The 21086-nt window shown below is 37.6% G+C and overlaps 1 protein-coding gene across 4 annotated transcripts in view; it reads left to right on the top strand.

Annotated features, from left to right (window-relative positions):
* The window catches only part of GNAS (GNAS complex locus), a 220204-nt gene that overhangs the window by 113742 nt on the left and 85376 nt on the right, over nt 1–21086 (top strand). For all 4 annotated transcript variants that reach the window (XM_067554160.1, XM_067554161.1, XM_067554163.1 and 1 more), the window contains exons 3-4: nt 18979–19033; nt 19136–19255. In XM_067554160.1, coding sequence (XP_067410261.1) covers nt 18979–19033; nt 19136–19255 — 175 coding nt within the window. The remainder of the gene's footprint in view (nt 1–18978; nt 19034–19135; nt 19256–21086) is intronic.

Below are 21086 nucleotides of genomic sequence, written 5' to 3'. Positions count from 1 at the left end.
GGAGATAGCAGGTGGCTTCACTTTCAATAGCGGGTAGATCGTGTTTCTTTGAACAAAAGCTCACCATTGTAATGATTATTTTATTGTCTGTCATATATACATGCAAGGATTTCTACACTTGTTAAAACTTCCTAAATAAATAAATGGTTTAAAAAAGAAACCGCTCTAAATTGGAAAAACAATGGTATTGGAATAAAGAGTAAATTGGATGCCACATTACTACACTATTTTAATGCATGGAAAATCCTGGCCAAAATTACAAGGACTCTGTCAGCAGTTTAGATTCTAAATACTGTGTTTTTGGTTTTTTCTAATGTTACTTTGAGGAAAATGTCTTAGACTTCTAAATTCTCTTTAAAATGTGTACCATTCTATTGCTAAGGAAGTTGCAGAAGATATCTAGGGCCTACACAAAAACAATTGTTTTGTAATCTATCTGCTGTCTGTACAGAAGCAAGCTAACAAAGTGACCCCAGAGTATCAATTACGCTCATGAACAAAATAGCCATGTTAGTTCAAGTTTTATTAGGAGCACTGAGGGCAAAAAGAAAATGTATATATTTTGCCAAATAGGTGAAAATCAGTGGGAAAAGAATATCATTTCCAGTTTCTGAGAAACTAAGGCAACCAACAGAAAACTAAAAACATGAAACTTCAAGACACCATGGCCTTGATTCTCCGCTGCATCTGAGCAGAGAGTTTGGAACTGCACAAGTTAGGGCTGCAGACAAGAAGCCCTAATTTAGCAGAGGGACTTTATGCCATAGAAAAGGGGGTGGGTATAACAGAGTTACCTCCTCCTTCTTGTCACAGTTATGAGTGTGCAGAGGTTGACTTACACAGGAAGCAATGCAAAGTGGCCTTTGAGAACCAGCGATCCCGCCCCAGAGTATTGGACATTTTCTCTGTATTATAAGCTGTAAGAGATCTCTGGTTTGTGTCTTGTCTGATTATAACAAAGAATAAAATACACCAAGTATTTTTAAATGGAGAGAATTTAGTCTTATAGGTCACTTTTCATAGAGATATTTGGCCATCGAATCCCTTCAGCCCTTGTAATTTCTCAGCGACTCTGCTGAAAATCACACAGTAGTTACATAACTGTCTTTGGAAAAATGTGGTATGGTCCCAATTCCGAAGAGAAGATTGCATGTTGAGCTTTTCTGATTTGAAGTGTGTGGGGAAAATTAGACACACATCCTGTATATAGTATTGAATGAGATTGGTTTGAGCTGTCTGGAAAGTGGCTGCAAAGCATTTTTCCAAATTATGTCCCATTTTCTTTTATTTATGTTTGTAGGAAGTCTTCCTATAATATGGTAAAAATCTCACCAACTTTATTTAGATAACAGAAATTTACAACATTCTCTAGAATGTTGGGCAGAGACCAAGAAAACAGCCTATTCTTTGATGTTTTATAGAATTTTCGAACAAGAAAATCTTAATGCAGTGTATTCTTGGTAATGCGTTTTTTCGGTTGAATTGATCAAAATAATTGTTAAATTAAAGATACAAACAACCTTGGTCCTTTACGCAAATGTGACTTTTTCTCATATATTGTATATACATATTCAGGAGTTTGTATAACATGGGTGTGCTAAGTACCTGAGGCAACAAGAGATCAGAATTGAACTGTTGAAATTTTTCCTAGATTCATGTTTTTTGTCCCCATTTTGACACATTACCTTGATATCTATATAAGTAAACAATGTTTGAGAGTTTATTGTATTACAAAGGTTTTTGAACTGTTACTGCTAGTATTTTATTTAGAAGAATATGCTTAATTAGTGATTAATTTGTCAAAGATAACTTCCCTCCAGTGAATGTACCCATTTTTGTATAGATAGCACAGTTAGCAAAAATGTGGGAATAATACTGGGCTGTAAAAGAAAAACAAAGGTAAACCAAAGATACGAGAACATCCTCCTTTTAAGAGTTCATATAAAGTTTTATGACTAAATTATTGGGTTATATTCCCAATTCGTAGAATAGCCCATATTTCCATGTTTACATAAAGAGAATTGTGTTTGACTTGCAGTTAAATTTTGTTTTCTGAAGCTTTTATAACTTCTGATGGAGAATAATGTTCATATTTCATAGCTAACATTTGGATAATTCTATTATTTTTCCCCTCTGACATAGCCCACTTAATAAGGGCTTGATCCTGCAAGGTGCTGAGAGTGCAGTGGCCCCAATCCTGTCCAGGATTTAAACACATGAGTATTCCTATTAGAGTCAATGGAATTACTCATGGGTTTAAAGTTAAACATGTGCTTTAAGGGCTTCACTGGCTATCTGCCAGAGTTGTCAGCATCTTGCCCACATTATGGACTTATTTCTTGTAAAATTATTTGAAATTCTTTGTACTGGGCAGGACTTCATTGGCCAGATTTTCAGAATGGCTCATTTAGATGCCCACTTTACATGTTTAATTACCCCATTTGTGCATGCTGGAAACATGGTTTGCATGTGCAATCCCGATAATTGCATATACTAATTGGGTTCACAAATGCGCATGCACAATCCTTAACTTGGCAGGTAGAATTATAGGTTTTTTTTCACAGAATGAATTTGTACTGTTTAAGTAGTAATTCCCTGTAAACAGGTCAGTTTTTTTTTTTTTTTTATTGAAACAATAACAGGGCATTATCTATAATTTTAATTAACATAGCTTTTTAATGATATCCAGCTTTTTAATCATGACCATGTCCACCAAAGTAAATCACAACTAGACTACTTTATTTTTAAGATACTGACAGTTACACATATGGCATAGTACTTTAATAATGATGGCTATGAATCTAGGTCTTCACAACACTAAAATAACTGGTACTGGTTTTCAACTGCTCCATTGCTACTGGGGTTGTAAGCATTTGTGTAAATAGAGCTCAGGCCAGAGCTCTACGCACGAGTATTCTTTAATCCCGCTCCCACTATTATGGCATTGGGTCCTGCGGGACCTGTGAGATCCCAGTCCTGTTGCAGAGCTTTACACTAGTCCCATGCAGGGCTGTAGCTCAGGCATTTTTGCATTTAAAAAAAAAAACAACAACTTTATAAAGTTATACTTAGGGTTCCTTGCTCTCTGCAATTCTCTGTCCTTGGAATTTACTGCAGAATCCTGTCTTGATTCAGAATTATACTTCAGAATCAAGTTTCTAGGCACATGGTGGTGAAGAAAATAATTGATGCAGTGGTGCCCACTTGAGCGTGCAGACTGCCTAGTTCTGAGAAGTATGAAATGTTCAATTCATCTCAATGGCATGTTAACTCTGAAATATAATTATGCAATTTTAATTGACAATGTTAATTATTTCATTGCTGATCATTTTATTGCCGGCTAATATGCTTATCCCACACCTCTAAAACTGCCTCCCCCCACCTTTCAAGAATTCACATCCCTTATGCAACTGCTTCTCCCTGATAACTTCTGTAGTGCAGTTATGTTTTTAAGTCAATATTAAATCCTGCAGCACATGGAAATTTTTAAAAAAAATTGGATTAGTGAAAAATAAACTGATTTTAAGATTCTCAAATTAAATAGCAGAGGTGATATAATGATTTTAAAATTAATTTTCATGCTCAATAATAACCCAGTTTTAAAAAATTAGATCTGAAGCTGCTGCAGAATCTCCAGTAGAATGCAGGGGACTTCTAGACACTCACCACAGAATACATAGGAAGGAGTGCCTTGGTTATATCTTCCTTTGAGAAATACACAATACAGGAATACAGTCTGCCCTTCAGACTGAAGTCTGTAACTGAAATTGAGTCAATAATTCATGATGAATTTATTTGAATTTAGCATCGTTCTTTGTTCAGAGAATATACAAACAGATGGTCATTTCCCCATTTTTTAAAAAACCTCTATGAATTGATAGCAAATAGTTTTCTGCAAACAACTGAATTTGTTGGGCGAGCTGTGATTGATTAGATCAGTCACATGGCATGGTCTCTGCTTCTTGATAGGATGTGTTTGTAAGAACTTTTCTGGTCCAGTTATTCTTTTGTATGAATTTCCATGAATACTTGTGCATGCAACTTTTAAAATCATTTTCCACAAACATTCATGTCAGCAAGCCTCAGTCACTTACCTTTTGAGTTGGCTTTCTACAAATATGCATGTCTTGATGGGCAAAAAGAAGGTGTGTTTTAAATGTGTTAACTCAATGGAGTTAGTTGAATGCAATTGAAAGCTTCATTAAGATGTCAGCCAACATGTCTGAAGCCACATTAGCTGGCTGTGTTGTCATTTAGGCACCATAAGCATCTCAATGGGCCTTTGTGCTCATGTTAAACTGACTTAATCTAGTAAACTTAATTGAAAAATACTTCTTAAGAACAATAGAATGGCCATCCTGTGCCAGACCAATGGTCCATCTAGCCCAATATTTTATGTTCCAACAGTGGCCAATGCCAGATGCTTCAGAGGGAACGAATAGGACAGGGTAATTGTCAAATGATTCATCTCCTGTCACCCAGTCCCAGCATCTGGCAGTCAGAGGCTGCACATCCAGAGCATGGTCTTGCATCCCTGACCATCTTGGCTAATAGCCATTGACGGACCTATCCTCAAGGAACTATAATTGTTTTTTGAACCCAGTTATAGTTTTGGCCTTCACAATATTGCCTGGCAACAAATTCCACAGGTAAACTGTGCATTATGTGAAGAAGTACTTCCTTTTGTTTATTTTAAACCTGCTGCTTGTTAATTTTATCGGGTGACCCCTTGTTCTTGTGCTATGTGAAGGGCTAAATAGCATTTCTTACTCCTTTTCTCCACACCATTCCCTCTCTATCATATCTCCCACCCCATTAGTCATCTTTCTTTCAAGATGAACAGTCCCAGTTTTTTAAATCTCTCCTCCTGTAGTAGTTGTTCCATACTCCTAATTTTTGTTACCCTTCTATATACTTTTTCCGATTCTAATCTTTTTTGAGCTGGGGCAACTGGAACTGCATGCAGTATTCAAGATGTGGGCATACCATGGATTTATATAGTGGCATTATGCTATTATTATCTATCGCCTTCCTAGTTTTTCCTAACATTCTGTTAGCTTTTTAAGTGCTGTTGCACATTGAACGGATATTTTCAGAGAACTATCCACAATGACTCCAAGATCTTTTTTGAGTGGTAACAGCTAATATAGTTCACATTATTTTGTGTATATATAGTTGGAATTCTGTTTTCCAAAGTGCATTACTGCGCATTTATCAACATTAGAATTTCATCTGCCATTTTATTATCCAGCCATTCAGTTTTGTGAGATTCCTTTGTAACTTTGCAGTCTGCTTTGGACTTAACTATCTTGAATAATTTTGTATCGTCTTCAAACTCTGCCACCTCAGTTTATCTTTTTCCCCCAAATCACTGATAATATGAACAGCACTGGTCTGATTACAGATCCTTGAGGGACCCTGTTATTTACTTCTCTCCATTCTGAAAACTGACCATTTATTCTTACTCTTTTTTCCTATCTTTTAACTAGTTAATTCATGAGAGGATCTTCCCTCTTACCTTATGACTGCTTACTTTGTTTAAGAGCCTTTGGTGAAGGACCTTGTCAAAAGCTTTCTGAAGGTCCAAGTCCATGTTTGTTGAGCCCCTCAAAGAATTCTGGTTGATTAGTGAGGCATGATTTCTCTTTACAAAAGCCATGTTGGCTGGCTCCCCCCCCCCAAACAAATTGTGTTCCTCAATGTGTCTGATCATTCTGTTCTTTACTATAGTTTCAACTAATTTTTCTGGTACTGAAGTTAGTCTTACTGGCTTGTAATTGCCAGGATGGCCTTTGGAGCCTTTTAAAAAAATTGCTGTTGCATTAACTATCCTCCAGTCATCTAGTACAGAAGCTGATTTATGCAAGAGGTTACATACCACAGTTAGTAGTTCTGCAGTTTCATATTTGAGTTCCTTAGGAACCCTTGGGTGAATAGCATCTGGTCCTGGTGACTTACTACTGTTTAATTTTATCATTTTGTTCCAAAACCACCTCTATGAACACCTCAGTCTGGGACAGTTCCTTAGATTTGTCACCTAAAAAGAATGAAAAAGTTTGAGAATCTTCCTCACATCCCCTTCAGTAAGACTAATGCAAAGAATTCATTTAGCTTCTCCAACAGCCTTGTCTTCCTTGTGTGCTCCTTTTGCATCTCAGGTTGTTTGACAAGCATTCTGTTTCTGATATATCTAAATTTTTTTTGCTGTTTGTTTTGGTCTTTCGCTAGTTGCTCTTAATTCTTTTTTGGCCTGCCTAATTATGCTTTTACACTTGACTTGCCAGAGTTTATACGCCTTTCCATTTTCCTCAGTAGGATTTTACTTCCAATTTTTGAAGGATGCCTTTTTGCTTCTAGCTGCCTCTTTTACGCTGTTGTTTATCCATGGTGGCATCTTTTGGGTCCTCTTACTTTTTTTTTTTTTTTAATTTGGGGATATACTTTTAATTAAAAAAAATACCATAGTAGAGGCTCAAAGTTTCCATGCAGCTTGCAGGCATGTCACTCTTGTGACAATTCCTTTTAATTACTTGTTAATTAGCTTCCTTATTTTCTGTAGTTCCCCTTTTTGAAGTGAAGTGCGACTGTGGTGCACTTCTTTGTTTTTTTCCCTCCTTAACAAGGGTGTTAAATTTAATTACAGTATAGTTGTTATTGCCGAGCAGTTCAACTATATTCACCTCTTGGACCAGATCCTGTGCTCCATTTCGGACTAAATCAAGAATTGCCTCTCCCCTTGTGGGATCCCCAGGGCTAATTGCTTCAAGCAGCAGTCATTAATGGTGTCTAGAAATGTTATCTCTGCATCCCGTCCTGAAGTGACATGAACTCAATCAATATGGGGATAGTTGAAATCCCCTGTTATTGAGTTTTCTGTTTTTTGTAGCCTCTTTAATCTCTCTGATCATTTCATAGTGACCATCACCATCCTGGTCAAGTGGTCAGTAGTATATTCCTGCTGCTATACTCTTTTTTATTATTCAAGAATGAAATTTCTATGCATATAGATTCTATGGCCTGGTCTACACTTACTGGCAAATTCAGCGGCGGTCAACAGGAGTTGTGTAACTTGTGTAACTTACGTCCTCTTCCTAAATTCTGTTCTGTGCGCCATCTCCACTATGTTGCACCGACGGGAAAGGCGTACCCGTCGATGCAGCATTATTCTTTTTTCATAGGTGGTTTATTAAATGGACTTCCGGCTCTATTTAGCGGATCTTCACTTCCGCTCAATCGTACTGGACAAATGGATCTTTATAAACATAGCCTATGGTACAGTTTGATTCACTTAAGACTTTTACTGTATTTGACTCTATGCTTTCTTTTACATATAGTACCAGTCCCCTGTCAACACAACCTACTCTCATTATTGTATATTTTGTACCCTGATATTAGTGTCCTATCGATTTATCATCGTTCCACCACATTTCTGTGATGCCTGTTATATTAATATCTTCATTGAATACCAGGCACTCAGGTGAACCTATCTTCATATTTAGATTTCTAGCACCCTTTTTGCACATGAAGACAGGGACAAAAAGGGAGCGAGAGTGACCATAGCTAATTCATGTGGGAAAAATATAAGTGAATATTTGTGGAAACTTGTTTTGGAGAATTTGCTGAGCTTTTGGTATAATGCTAAATTGTACTTACTTACCTACCTCCTGTTTTTCTTATTTATAGGTTAATATCAGTTAAAGATTACCCTTCTGAAATATGTACATTTTTCATGGGCCAACTAAGACACTTCTTTTTAAAATCAGTAGATAAAATTTTATTTTGTCACCTATCAGTTTGACAGTCAAGAACTTTCAAAATCTTCTGTCTAGCATGTTGTAAGCCTAATTTAGGAAGTGTTTAAGGTAATGAGAATTACACTCACTAGAGACATTTAAAATCATAATATTTTTCACTGAAAATAGTGGTAGTATTAGCACAAGTGGAATGTGGGACGGAGGGATGCCGCATTGGAGTAATTTTAGTTTTTTCACCTTATAGTGCCTTGCACCCACACACAAGCTTTGTTTAAAGCAAATTATTTGGCATTTTAGGCTATAGTAAATAATCCTCCTTCAGACAGGAATAATTTAGCTTTGCAGTGAGTCTGCTCACTTCAAGGTGTGTGTAGACACATTCCTAACTACTCCACTACTGGCAGGCCTCCCACAAAGCGTTGCTTCACACCTGGATTGGCCAGTCTTTGATTGCAAAAACGCAGTCCTGAGTGCCAGCATTTAAATGGAGAAATGACAACCAGTCATGACTCTGGAGCAGTGGAGAGCACACAAATACAATGTCACCACAGCACCCAAGAATGATACAGTACGGACAATTTTCCAGAAAGCATCCCAGACAATACCACGGCAAGCACCCAAGACCCCAAAGAAGGCACCCTTGTCCCCATGTATACCATCGAGTCTGACCAGAGGAGATTTTTCCTGGGCAGCCAAGAAATGTACAGCACAGCAGATTCAGAGATTACATGAACACCATGCAGACAATCAGACTGAAACGGCTGTGGAGGACAGCCAGCCTGAAAATATTGCAGATGGGGAGCTGTACCAGTAAGTATTATGTGCTGTATTACAGCACAGCTGCATAGGGGGATTTAAACAGCATTTTGAGTGTGTGCCAGCTGTCCACCACCATGATGGGCACAGTGAGGAGTCTCTCCCTGCCTGCTTGGCTTTAACCCTCCCACACATTTTCAAAATGGTATCTGTGAGAGAGACTTAAAGGCACAATGTTTATTTCTCTGCAATATCAAATCCTACAACCACACTTGCCGCTTCCAAATGCCCCTTCCTGAGCCACTTCCTGGTTGTGCTGCTTCCCTCCCCCATCCTCCCTCATACTCCTTCCCCCCTGCTCAAGATATTGACAACATAGGGGTTAAAAAAAAATCCAATGTATTGCATGGTAGGCTGTCACGAAGTCTCTCTGGTCTACGCCCAGCTTGTCAGCAGTATCCTGGGAGTGACCCCTTTAGTGTGCCAAGCCCCAAGGACTCAGGCAGTTCCACAGGGACAAGTCTGTGGCCTTCAAGACTGCAAGACTCCAGGACTTCTGTGTATCTTGAAAGCTTGTCTCTTCCAACAACAGAAGTTAGTCCAGTAAAAGATGTTACGTCACTCACCTTGTCTCCCTCAGCTTTTAGCTAATTTAAGATTTGAATGACGCAAGTTGCCCAGATCAGGCTTCAAAATGGGTAGATATTATAAGGCATTACGAGACTTTCATGGGTATATGAAACTCGGACTCAGAACAATTACTGCAGAATTTTGTATGTTTTGCAGTGCACTTTATGCTGATAGGTAGGTGTCATAAGAGAGAATTTAAGGCAATGACAGTTCTCTCTTTTGACATACACATTGCAAAGCAATGTATCTCTCTGGAAACTGCCCATATAGCTAGTGTTTCCATTCCACGCCTGCATCACCTGGAAAGACAACATCCTGGCAAATCTCGCTGCTGCATATCTTCCTGGATTGTGCCCTTTTTGAACAAAACCCTTAATTGTTTCTTGTGGATAATTTCTTAGGATAATATTCTCCAGTGTAAGGACACCCTGCAGAAATGCATGTGGAATTACTAACCTATCCCCTGTGGCCCTCAACAACCACCATCCCACCTAAAAATACCACTGCCAAACCCTTTTCCCTGCCCCGAAGTATTTTTACAGTCATCTTATCCAAGGGGAAAATAATTTGGAAGCCTTACCATCTCAGAGTGAACCCTCTTAGTAGCCTCACAAACCTCCATGATAATAGCGCTGGTAGTTGATCTAGCAACACCAAAGTGGTTAGCTACTGACCATTAGCAGTTGGGAATAGTGAACTTCCATATGGTGATGTCCACAAGCTTCTCCATGCTGTGGGGAATTCTTATATTGGTGTTCCACTGCTGCAGCTCTGAGTCAAGCTCTGCATGTGTCTCTAAAAAGGTAGTCTCTTCCACGTTGTGAAGTTCTGCAGCCATTGCTGGTCATCCCCACTGTCCCACTGGTCAGTGCTGATTGACTGAGCCCACAAGCTATGCGCTACCAAGTAAAGCTGCTCCAGATAAATGCTCCTGCCGAAGTAACTGCTCAGTTTCATCCTTCATCCACCTGTAGCAATATCATTGTGGCATCCTAAGCCACCAAGTCAAATCCATCTGGCTGCATGACTGCCAGTACACGTGCATCATCCTCTTCCTATTAGTGACTGTCATGATTGTTGCGCTCAGCAGTATGACTTCCGTGCTACCTGACAACAGTTCAAAAATGGCACTGGCAAACTACAGATGAATTATGAGAAGCCAGAAGAGCAATCCTGGGAGTTTAATTTAACTCCAGCTCCGAGAATTCCTATCAGGTCTGGTAGGCATCCCATAGAGTGCATCGTGAGAAATTGTGAGCACTAGAATGCTGTACTGTGGGATATCTTCCCAGAATGCAGCAAGGTTAATTCAAATGAGCACAGAGTTGTGTGGACACAATGATTAACTATTAAAGTATGTTTTTAAACTGGCATAATAAATCATTGTGGATGCACTTCATTTCAGGATAGTTAATATTGTTGCCTTAAAATGAACAAAGTAATCTGAGGTGATTCCCCATACAAACAAATCCTACTTGGAGAACTGCTTACACTTTGCCAAAGTGTTTTAAATGCACAGCATGAATTAATAAACCTTTACTTGTCAACACCTAACCCAAAAAGGGGTATGTGAACCCGCTCAGGAGTTTGGGCTGTTGGGTTGAATGGGTGGAGGGATTTTTGCTGCATATTGTTTGATTTGTGTTTGGAGAGGAGTGGGGAGATGGGTGACAGAACACAGAGAAACTGAGGAAAAAAATTTGGAAACAGAGAGACTCAAGGCTTGTCTACACAGTGGGGTAATGTACACTACATGGATGGTATGTGTAGACCCTGCTTGTGTGCACTAACTGTTCCCTACATGTTTCAAACAGCTGTACATTTAAAGCACACTAGCCAGGTTTACATGGGCCAATTAAATGTGTAATACATTAGTCTGACCTGCATATCACAAACTACAGAACCTCAGCCACCCACTACTGTTATAGGCCCATGACCTGTGGTCGAGTTACTGAAGTCCTCAACCTTGATTTAAAGATTTCAAGTTACAGAGAATCCACCAAGAGAATTCTGATTTGGTCCAGTGTTTGGAGAAGCAGGACTTTGTACATTCCTTGTTAATAAACTAAACTGTATTGAAGAAATACCTGACTATCACCATTTTCTACTCCTGACTGGAACCCAGGGCCCCAAACTTTGACGAGCTGCTTGTGTCGAAAAGGAGCAACATTATGTATATTTGCAGCTGATTGTACATTTTTGGATGAGGATTGATGTTTGGCTGACTCCGGGACACTTGAAGCTGGCTCCATTTGAAATTTGGTGTAGTGTGAGCAATTTCAACCCTGTATTAAATCTGAGTATATTTTGACCAAGTTATTCAACCACCATTTTTAAATAGATATTATTTATAATTGAGTAAAATGAGCAAAGAAAATGAACACTCTAGCTAACATAGGTTCTGATTTACACTCTTATGGACCAAAAAAAGAACAGTGCAGAACTTGTTAGCCCAATGTGGTAAGTAGTTGGTATCTAAAATTACTAGTGGAAAAAAAGAAAAGCAAAATCCTTAAATTGAGAAGGGAGTTTCTGTAGGAGAAGGAAGAATTCTCTTCTGGTGAAGTAGAAGATAATATAAGAAAAGGAAACAACAGTTCTTGATCCAGCAGCAGGGATATGCTATGATCAGTGAGATGTCTTCAGTCCTTCTGACATATAGACATGGTGTCATTAGCAAAATAACACCTGAAGATTTGTCTCTGTGGAGCAGCAGTGTACACTAGTGTGGTGATTTCTAAAGCACACCAATGTGTTTGTGTGCTAAGTGGCCCATGTAGACCATGCTAGTGTGAATTAAAAGTTCCCTTGTGTGCATTAACATAGTGCTATTTCTAACCCAGACCCTTTACTTTTATCTCCACTCTTCTGTTTAAACCTCCCCTTCTCTGTGGAGTGTCTTTTATTTTTCCTGTGCACCATTTCTCTTCTTCCTCTTTCCTTCTCATTTACTTTTCATCCTCTGGCAACCCTCATGTATATCAAAGAGACGGTTGCTGGTAAACTAAACTAACCTACTGCATTGTCTCAGTCGTGCATTAGAAAAGCAAGTACTTTGATTCAAAACAGGTAGCTTTTTGGACTTTATAACCTTATGATAATGTGCATAACAAAAGAATTTTGGTAAATCAAGGCTGCAAAGTTAGGCTTACTCCTGAATTGCTAAGTAACTTGGGAAATTTCTGTAAATATGTACCCTAATTTAGTTATGTTGTTGTTGTCTTCATAATACTGATGATTTTCACAGCCTGTGGTCCTAGTCCTGTAGATCTTGGATGTATTATTTGGTATAGATTGGATATATTTTAGGCAGACTCTAAAATGGTACATTTTTTACTTTTTATCAACTTTCATAAGAGAAGTAAATAAATGTTAATGCATTTTTTGTGAATATTAATGAAATACATTAGCGTATTAGTGTAGCTGAAAGAGTAACTATGTACAGCTACAGCAAATTCAAATGCAAAACACATTAGCCCATAAAATATTTTTTTATATGTAATATAAAATGTATGCTGTTTTTAAATGAGCACTGTGATATGAATTACTTCTTACCCGCGGGAGGCTACTCTTCTGCTTTCTAATTGTGACGAGCTCTTGCTAACATACAGAGGGGGGTGAACTTCACTTACAGTGGCTATCAGCCTTTACATTCATTTGTAAAATGTGAAAAGCAAATTGATATTCTGTTAGTTCAGTGCAGGTAGATATCTTTTTGCATTGGGATACAGAGCCAAGTGAAGTTCTTTTTTTGTGTACTTTATATAAATTATGCTGGTTATACGTACTATTTTTGTTTGGCAGCTAAGTTCTTTTAACTAAAAATGTTGTTATTTTATAGTGTTGCCAGTTACAAATTGGTAGGTTTTTTCCCCCCCCCGAAAGTTAGTGGAATGGTTATGGAAGCAAATTCAGGACAATGAGCTAATTTTGTCACTGCTTCAGAAGTTTGAGGTATTTCTTCAATAATGCCCGAGACATTGACCATAATAAGTGGCAAAAGCCAGGTGGTTAACAATCCTGAGGAAGCCAAAGGCAGTTAATATGCTATATTAAAAAAAGGATATATCCCTCGGGTTGTCTCAGTTGGCAATGTAGATTTAAAGGAATTTTGCTGTTTGTTGTTTGCAGCAATCAGATAAATATTTAGTAAAGTATAGTGCAGCCTGACAGCTACAGTAAATTGGCAGCACCCTAAAATAATTAATAAGTGTGTCAGCTATGTTTTTGGGAAAAGTTACGTAATCTGGACCTAATGATCACAAGGAAGAGTTTCTGTTTCCAATCAGGCAGCCTACCTATCCCTTTATACCCTTCAGAGTTCTGGACAGGCTGGCTGTTGGCTGAATAATACATTAATGCTACTGAAGGGAGGACTGCTTTTTCGCAAGCAAAGGAAATGCATTATGCTTAGGACACTATTAGTTTCTTACAAATTTTAAGGCAGGCTCAAATAAAAAAGCAAACATCCTTTAAAAATGAATGACAGCTTAGCTTACTAGAAGGTTTAATTATTGTACTCACATTACAGTAGGCCTCAGTATATTATGTTTTTCAGGGAATGTCCCTTCTTTAGGTGGTCTTCATGCCTGGATTAACTGACATCATAATCCACTTTCATAAATACGCTTCACCCTCATTAGAAGTGTTTCTCTGTTCAGAGGTTTGATGTACTATATATGGGAGTCAAAGTAAAAGCAACACTGTAATCACCTCTTCACTGCATCTTTTATAACACTCGGTGTTTTGTTACTAAAAATGTTTTTATAATCCGGCTATGGAGTTCGCTGTACAGTCCCCATTTTATTGGGAAAATGTTTCTCTATCACTTTTAAAAAATAACTTAGGTACTTTGTGAATCTTGAAATGATAGTGGCAAATTGTAATGCATTTTTTTCACTTTCTAAGGAAAAAATAATTAAAACAGTTTTTTAACTCTGAATTTTTGAAGGATCTGGATTTTCTTTTCCAGCAGTCTCACTGGAGACCTGCCATAACATATGGAGAGAAGTATTTTTTCTTTATCACATCTTTATATAATATCTTTAATGGTAACTATATTATAGAAAAAGTAAAACACTCTAATTTTAAACTTGTTTTATTTCTTTGTAGTATTAGTATTCTTAACACCTACAGTACTGTACCCATTCCTTTATAGTACAGTACATGCTTAAACTCCCAGCTGTTCTTCCTGAACATGAGGTTGAATGAGAGGTTGTTTCTCTGTTCTGTCAGTTATTTTAACCAGTAGAGCAATCATGTCACACGTTTTATTAATGTGACCATGTTTTAATAATTACCATAACACATTTTATTTAATGCCTTCAGGCTAACAGTTGATTTCCCTCCTCCTAGCACTGGTTAATATTGGTGGCAGCAAAGATCATGAAGTCAGTCCACTCTTTGTTAATGTAGAAGTTCTAAGTTTTTTCTAAAAGGTTCCTATACCCATTTTAAAGATGGATATTCCGATAGTTCCTGGGTTCTAAAATAAAATGAAATAAAACAAAAGTTACAATTAAATCAGACTACAAAAAGGCAACTTGCTTGATAGCCTGCTGGCTATGTAGCATTTGATAAAGCATTGTAAAGTCAAAATGAAAAAGTAGTCCTCTTCTTTAATGGAAAATCATTAGGGCACTGATTCAGAAAAGTATTTAAACACATGAAGTGCTTTACTGAATAGGGATGCTTTTCTGAATCAGGGTCTAGGCTTGGACTTCAAGGAAGGGTTGAGTCTGTTAAGTTTTAAGGTGATTTGTGTTTTGACTTTCTTCCTTGTTTGAAATTAAAAGGTCATATTTTTCATGGTTCCTCAAATAGGGTTTAGTGGCCTTCATGATAAATGAATGCAGCTTTCCTCCCTCTCTTTTAAAAAGCCAAAACAACATAGTTTGATAACTATTGTTAAAACTGCTCAGCTGCAGTAGAATTTAACCTTCTGTTTTGGGCTGTGTGGACTGATCAAAGCCATGTTATAAATGGAGTTTTAAAAGGTGCTGTTAAAATCTGCATGGATCTATGTATACCACAAGTTGTAGAAAAGTCATATGGAACTGTCAGTATAATAAATAGGATTGTTGCCATAATATTATATCTAATCTATTTCCATGAAAAGATTTTGTTTGGATGTAAACATTCCCCTGCAGTTTTGGGGATTGTGCTAACACACAAAAGCCAGAAATTGAAACAAACTAATATATTTTCAATTTTAAAACGGAATGTTGTGTACAAGTAAACAATCAACATTAATGGTGAGATGTAAGTGTTCTTTTAAATGTAGTTTTTAAAATCCGAGGTGTCATATTATTAAGACCAGAGGAAAAGCTGTTTTAAATTAGAAACTATTTTTAACCTGGCAGTGTTCCTATAAAAATAATTCTGGCAATCGTGAATGGGTGGTGATGTTTTCAGAACTCAGTAGGCTTAAAATATTTTTATAATTTGTGAAAATAGTGTTTATGTGAAGAGATGAATTCACTACACTTCTATAAATCCCTGAATAAAAGCTGGTACTAAGTCGCACTTTTTAAAAACAATTGCACTGTACATAAGATATTGGCTGAACTATTGATGAGCATGTTGAGTTTTCTGAGGAGTGAAGCACCTCATTGCCATGGAAAATGTATGCTTAGTAAATATTATAAAATACAAAATGAGATGATACATTCATTGCTGTGTAATATGTTCTTTGTTTACAGGACATGCCACAGGGCCATGGCAACAACAGAAATAGGGGGACTAAGTATTCCTGTAGTAAAGATGGTGGTGATTACTTAGCAATTTGTTAATTGTGGGAGTGTTTTACACCACTTCAGAAACCATTATCACTTTATTGTGCTAGTGATAGCTTGAGGATCTGTGAATGTAAATATGAAAGATTGACTAAAAATCAGAATGAAATATTAAATGTATAGTTTTTGTTGCCCGATTTGGAAATTTCTCATGAATGCACTTTTAGCAAATATATTGAGAAAAATTTCTAAATAAAACCTTATTTGTTTTGGAAAATAATGTAATTATAGTTGATACTTTTACTAACAAACAAACATGCATTAATTCTTATTAAGGCCATGTTGGTCCCAGGATATAAGAGAGACAAGGTGAATGAGGTATTATTTTTTATTGAACCACCTTCTGTTGGTGAGACAGACAAGCTGCAGAGCTTACACAGAGCTCTTCTTCAGATCGATATAAGATATTACCTCACTCATCTTGTCTCAAACATTATAACCTGTTTGATTTTTTGTTTTGTTTTCAATGCTGTGCCAAAATAAGGCGAAGTAATTAAGTATAACCATTCTTTGTTTGATCCCGGTCCTGCAGAAACACTGACACTGTGTCGAACTTGAGTACATGAGTAGTCCTGTTGACTTTAGTAGAACTGCATACGATAGCAGGTTCAAGCCCTCTTTGAATAAAGGGGACAAAATCAAACCAGAGTAAATGAAAGTCTCATTCTGTGAAGTTTGAATCAGTTCCCATTTGCTTCCTGCCTTCCGTCTTCTCTCATGGCTAGCAGTTTCATTTTATTGTTTTTGTTTAATGTTTACCCTATTCTGTAAGAGCACTAACCTTTAAAGGTGGGAAGTCACAGTGGTTAATACAACAATTGCATTAACCACATATCCAACTTTTATGTCCTGTAAAATGTTAGTGTTCTTGTTATGTGCATAGGAGGGAATCCCTTGTCACCTCTTTAGAGTGTGTGCGGGGGGAGGGAAGAAAATGAAAGGAGGACAATGGGAAGGAAAAGAAACAGAGGCCTGCTCTCTCTATCTCCCCTTTTCTTCCCTTACTTATTTTTCTTAGTTCAGTGCTTCTGGCCTCAACTGGCTCATTTGCCTTTTTCTCATCAGTTGTGCCAAATCCCTGGAGCAAAAACTGGTAGTCGTCAAATACAGTAAATTCAGCATTAGGTGGTCTATAGGTAGATTAGGAACAGAACCACAACTGAGACTTCAAATGTATTTGATGCTAGAATTCCAATACTCTGCCTGTCTGCATCAAGATACCCTGAAGCCTCAGTGCAAGATGCCTTATTTCTGCTGTGTTCTTTCAGTCCATAAGTGCAATGCTTGTACCACAATCGGAGCTTAGCAGCCCCCAAACCTGTAGCAGGTCACAAAATCCAACATGGCAAGCTGCTACTGCACTATTTGTGTGTTCTTGGACTTTGTCGTCTTCTCCTAAAGGTTTTTATTCACATTTTATTCCATAAACAGATTTCCTCACCCATCTCCAGTCAACTATGTCTGCCTGTATTATTGTTGAAGCAGTATTTTTTCTTCAGCTCTTCTTCTGCATTCCTGATTGCTGATTATACTTCCAGTTTTGTTTTGTTTTGTTGGCAACTTGTGAATAATTGTAGAGATGCAAATACAGTAAGCAGTACTTCAACTGAACAATGCTCCATTAGCTCAACAAAATACAAATAATGATCCACGCACTGAGAGTGTTCTGTAATAAATAACGTCATGGATATAAAAAGGATTACTTTACACTATTGAGTTTGAGGTTTCACTAGATGTAATGAGTAACTGACATGAATTGCTTTACAACAGATTTGGCTATACATAAACAATTTTTCATAAATAGTATGTATCAAGAAACTAATAGTATTTATACAGTGTTTCTCACCTTTAGGGCTGTAAAAGTTACATTGTACATTTTAAGAAGTCTACAAGTTGATAGTGAATTTACTGCATTAAGATTCATGGTTACATCAGGCATTTTTAATATGTTGAGTATACATCTTAGTATATTTAATATTAAATATTTAATATTAAAATAACTGTTTTGTCGTCAGATTTGCATATGGCATACATTACATGACATACCTAACGGATTTACCTTGAGAATAGTTTTGTTAGAGACAATGGCTCTAAATTAGACATGATACAACCAGTCATCAAATTCAGCGGAGTTGCACCACCGACACCATAGTTGTATTTGGTTTATTAATACCTCTTTTTATTTTCCATGCAGATAATCCCAAATAAAAGTATTGGCATACAGAATATTCTAAGTACTGCAGCATTTTACAGCCTTGTCGTAGCTGTGTTGGTCCCAGTTTGAGAGAGGCAAGGTGGGTGAGGTAATATCTTCTATTGGGCCAACTTCTGGGGGTGGAAGGGACAAGCTTTTGAGCTTCACAGAGCTCTTCTTCAGGTCCTGAAGTAGAAAAGTTTGTTTCTTCCACCAACATAAGTTGGCCCAATAAAAGATATTACCTCACCCACTCGTTCCCTATATTTTGTTGGTAATTCTGTGTAATAGATTAGCCCTTCTATTCGCACTATACTTTGCATGTTCGTGTGGTTAAATTGTATATCTCCTTCTGGTCTGAGCTCTCTGTTTGAGAATTTTTTCATCTCTGATTTTCTTTTCACCCTTGAGTCTTTGTGTTACACTGGTCTGCTTTTCTTTTTCTTGGTAACTTTTCCCTTTTATCTCTTCATTTCTGCTCATCTAAACAGCCTCCAGGTATTTCTATTCTTTACACTCAAATTAATCCAAACCTGCTTGATCTACAGAAAGTCTTCTGTAGCACTAAAATGAGTTCCTCTCCATCTAAGACTACAATTTTGATAAGTTTATATGGGTTTATTATGATTAAACACATGTATTTGAAATCAAAATCTCATTTTTCCTACACAGGTAAGATAGTTGGTGACTTAACTACAAATGTATTCAGTAACTTAGTGGAAGTAAGCAGGCATCTCACTTGTTGGGGTTATGTTTCATTTTAATGAAGTACTTTTTCATTTGCATTCCACTTCAGAAACCTCTCTTTTTGTGGCACATACATTTAATTTGTATATTTTCTTGGTTACAGGGAGAAAAAAATGAAAATTCAGGATATTAAAAACAATATTAAAGAAGCTATAGAGGTAAGTCTACAACCCATTGTTTCTAGTTGCAAAAAGCTGTTATTTAACCACTAACTCAGTAACAAATATGTTTTTTCCCCTCCCCTCTCCCTTTCTTTGCAGACAATAGTGACAGCAATGGGCAATTTGGCACCTCCAGTTGAGTTAGCCAATCCAGAGAACCAGTTTCGAATCGATTATATCTTAAACTTAGCTAACCAGATAGACTTTGATTTCCCACCAGTAAGTAAATTTCCTCTTTTGGTTATAATCATGCTTTTTGTGTAGATGTTTATTTTTCACCTGTATCACAGTAGATGTTTACAAAACTAACAAGCAAGTCCATAAGACTTCTTTACTGGGTACATGGGAACTGCCATACTGGATGAGACAAGTGGTCCATTGAGACCAGTAAACTCTCTCTGACAAAGGCCGGTACCAGATACTGGAAAGAGAGGTGCAAGAAACCCCACAGTAGGCAAAGGGTGGGTAATTTTGTCCCCCTTAAAGATCTCCTTCTAATCCCTAATAGTTAGAGATGGTTTAAGCCCTGAAACATGAGGTTTTATATCCCCTTCCTAACTTTTTTTTTAAATAGCATTAGCTGTTATGGCTAGCTAGTCTTGTTTTCCGTATAAATGACCAATCCCTCTTTGGATTTCTTTTTGTGTTGCTTAATCAAATAAAATATATAGCAACATAACTAAAATATGCAGGACTGAATTGTGGGCCCTCTCCTGTTCCTCCTATTCCTCTTAAATAGCCAGTCTCAATCTGGGGGGAGGGGGAGTAGGATTGGCAGAACTGATGGTGCACTGCTGCAAGCTAGCCTGAACAAATAGGGTGGGGTGATGCACAGCATCCAGCGGTGTTGAGCTAGTGTAGGGATGATGCATGCCATACCTTTTGGAAGCATGGTGGCAGAGTTCTGGCACTGACTTCAGCCTACACACCACCACAACTAACCTGTTTAGAATTACACTTAGTGTTCCCTCTGCCGGACTGCCCCTCTTCACTCCCTGAACCTCATAAACCTAGCCAATGACTTTAAAGCCAGAGCAAGCCCAGAGTAAATGAGAAAAGGTGTCATTAGTTAACTTATTTTCTGAAGCTATATTTGCTGCCTCTGACTTGCTAATGCTGTCACTTGACCTTGGAGACATTCAGCAGTCCCATCAAAATAGAAGTAGCATCTTATGGTTTCTTGAAAAACCCCTTGAAAGGCAGTTTTGTTAATTACCTCAGAGCATATGATATTTAGTTGTAGTGTTATACTATTGATTCCAATGGCAGGATTCAGAAGACTTATTCTCATTACTTCATGGGTTCCAGAGGACTGAGGGGTATTTTACCATACTGTAACAAAGTCAGGATCCATCTAGTCCCATGTTTTGTCTCCAGCAGTTGCCAGCACCAGATGCTTAATAGAAAGGTGCAAGAAGCCCTGCAGATGTGAGATAACTTGCCCTCGCAAGATTTTTACCTATCTAAGCTTTAGAAAGTTGGTTAAACCAGTTAGCCTACAAAACCAGTGATGGAGACATTTTATAGCTATTATTGCTGTCAAGAATTTTCCTGCACCTGTCAGCCTACACAAGGAGTAGCCTCACATAACTTGTATCTAATGTTCATGTCACAAATGACCAGCACTCCAATGGTGGGATTGGCATCGTGGTCTCTGAATCCAGTGAACCTGCAAAGTTCAACACTATCAGAAAGGGGTGGTAAGGTCTTTGCCCCTGAGCCAATATCGTAAGAATACCAAAGTAGTGATAGTAATTGGCATAAACAAGCAATCTCTGTAAAGCAGTTAATTCACATGAGATTTTAATTTAAAACTACCTCTCTTATTGTTAGTATGTCTGCACATGTTTTATAGTTAAATGAAAAGTCTTGTGCTTTAGTACAACAAAGGATTCCTTATTTTGAGTGCAATAAATAATTAGAAGCATTTCTGAGGGCTAAAGCACCACCTCCCCACTCGCTCTATGTGCTCTTGCATTGGTTTACTCCCTACACGTCTCACCAAGACCAGCATTTTGTGGTGCTTCAGGTTGAGACATAAAATAATGTG

This window comes from Emydura macquarii, unplaced genomic scaffold, assembly GCF_026122565.2.
Source record: "Emydura macquarii macquarii isolate MOO-44397 ecotype Brisbane River unplaced genomic scaffold, CSIRO-AGI_Emac_v2 contig_1483, whole genome shotgun sequence".
Classification (NCBI taxonomy): Eukaryota; Metazoa; Chordata; order Testudines; family Chelidae; genus Emydura; species Emydura macquarii.
The sequence above is the reverse complement of the archived record's forward strand: the minus strand, read 5'-3'. Positions and strand labels throughout refer to the sequence as shown.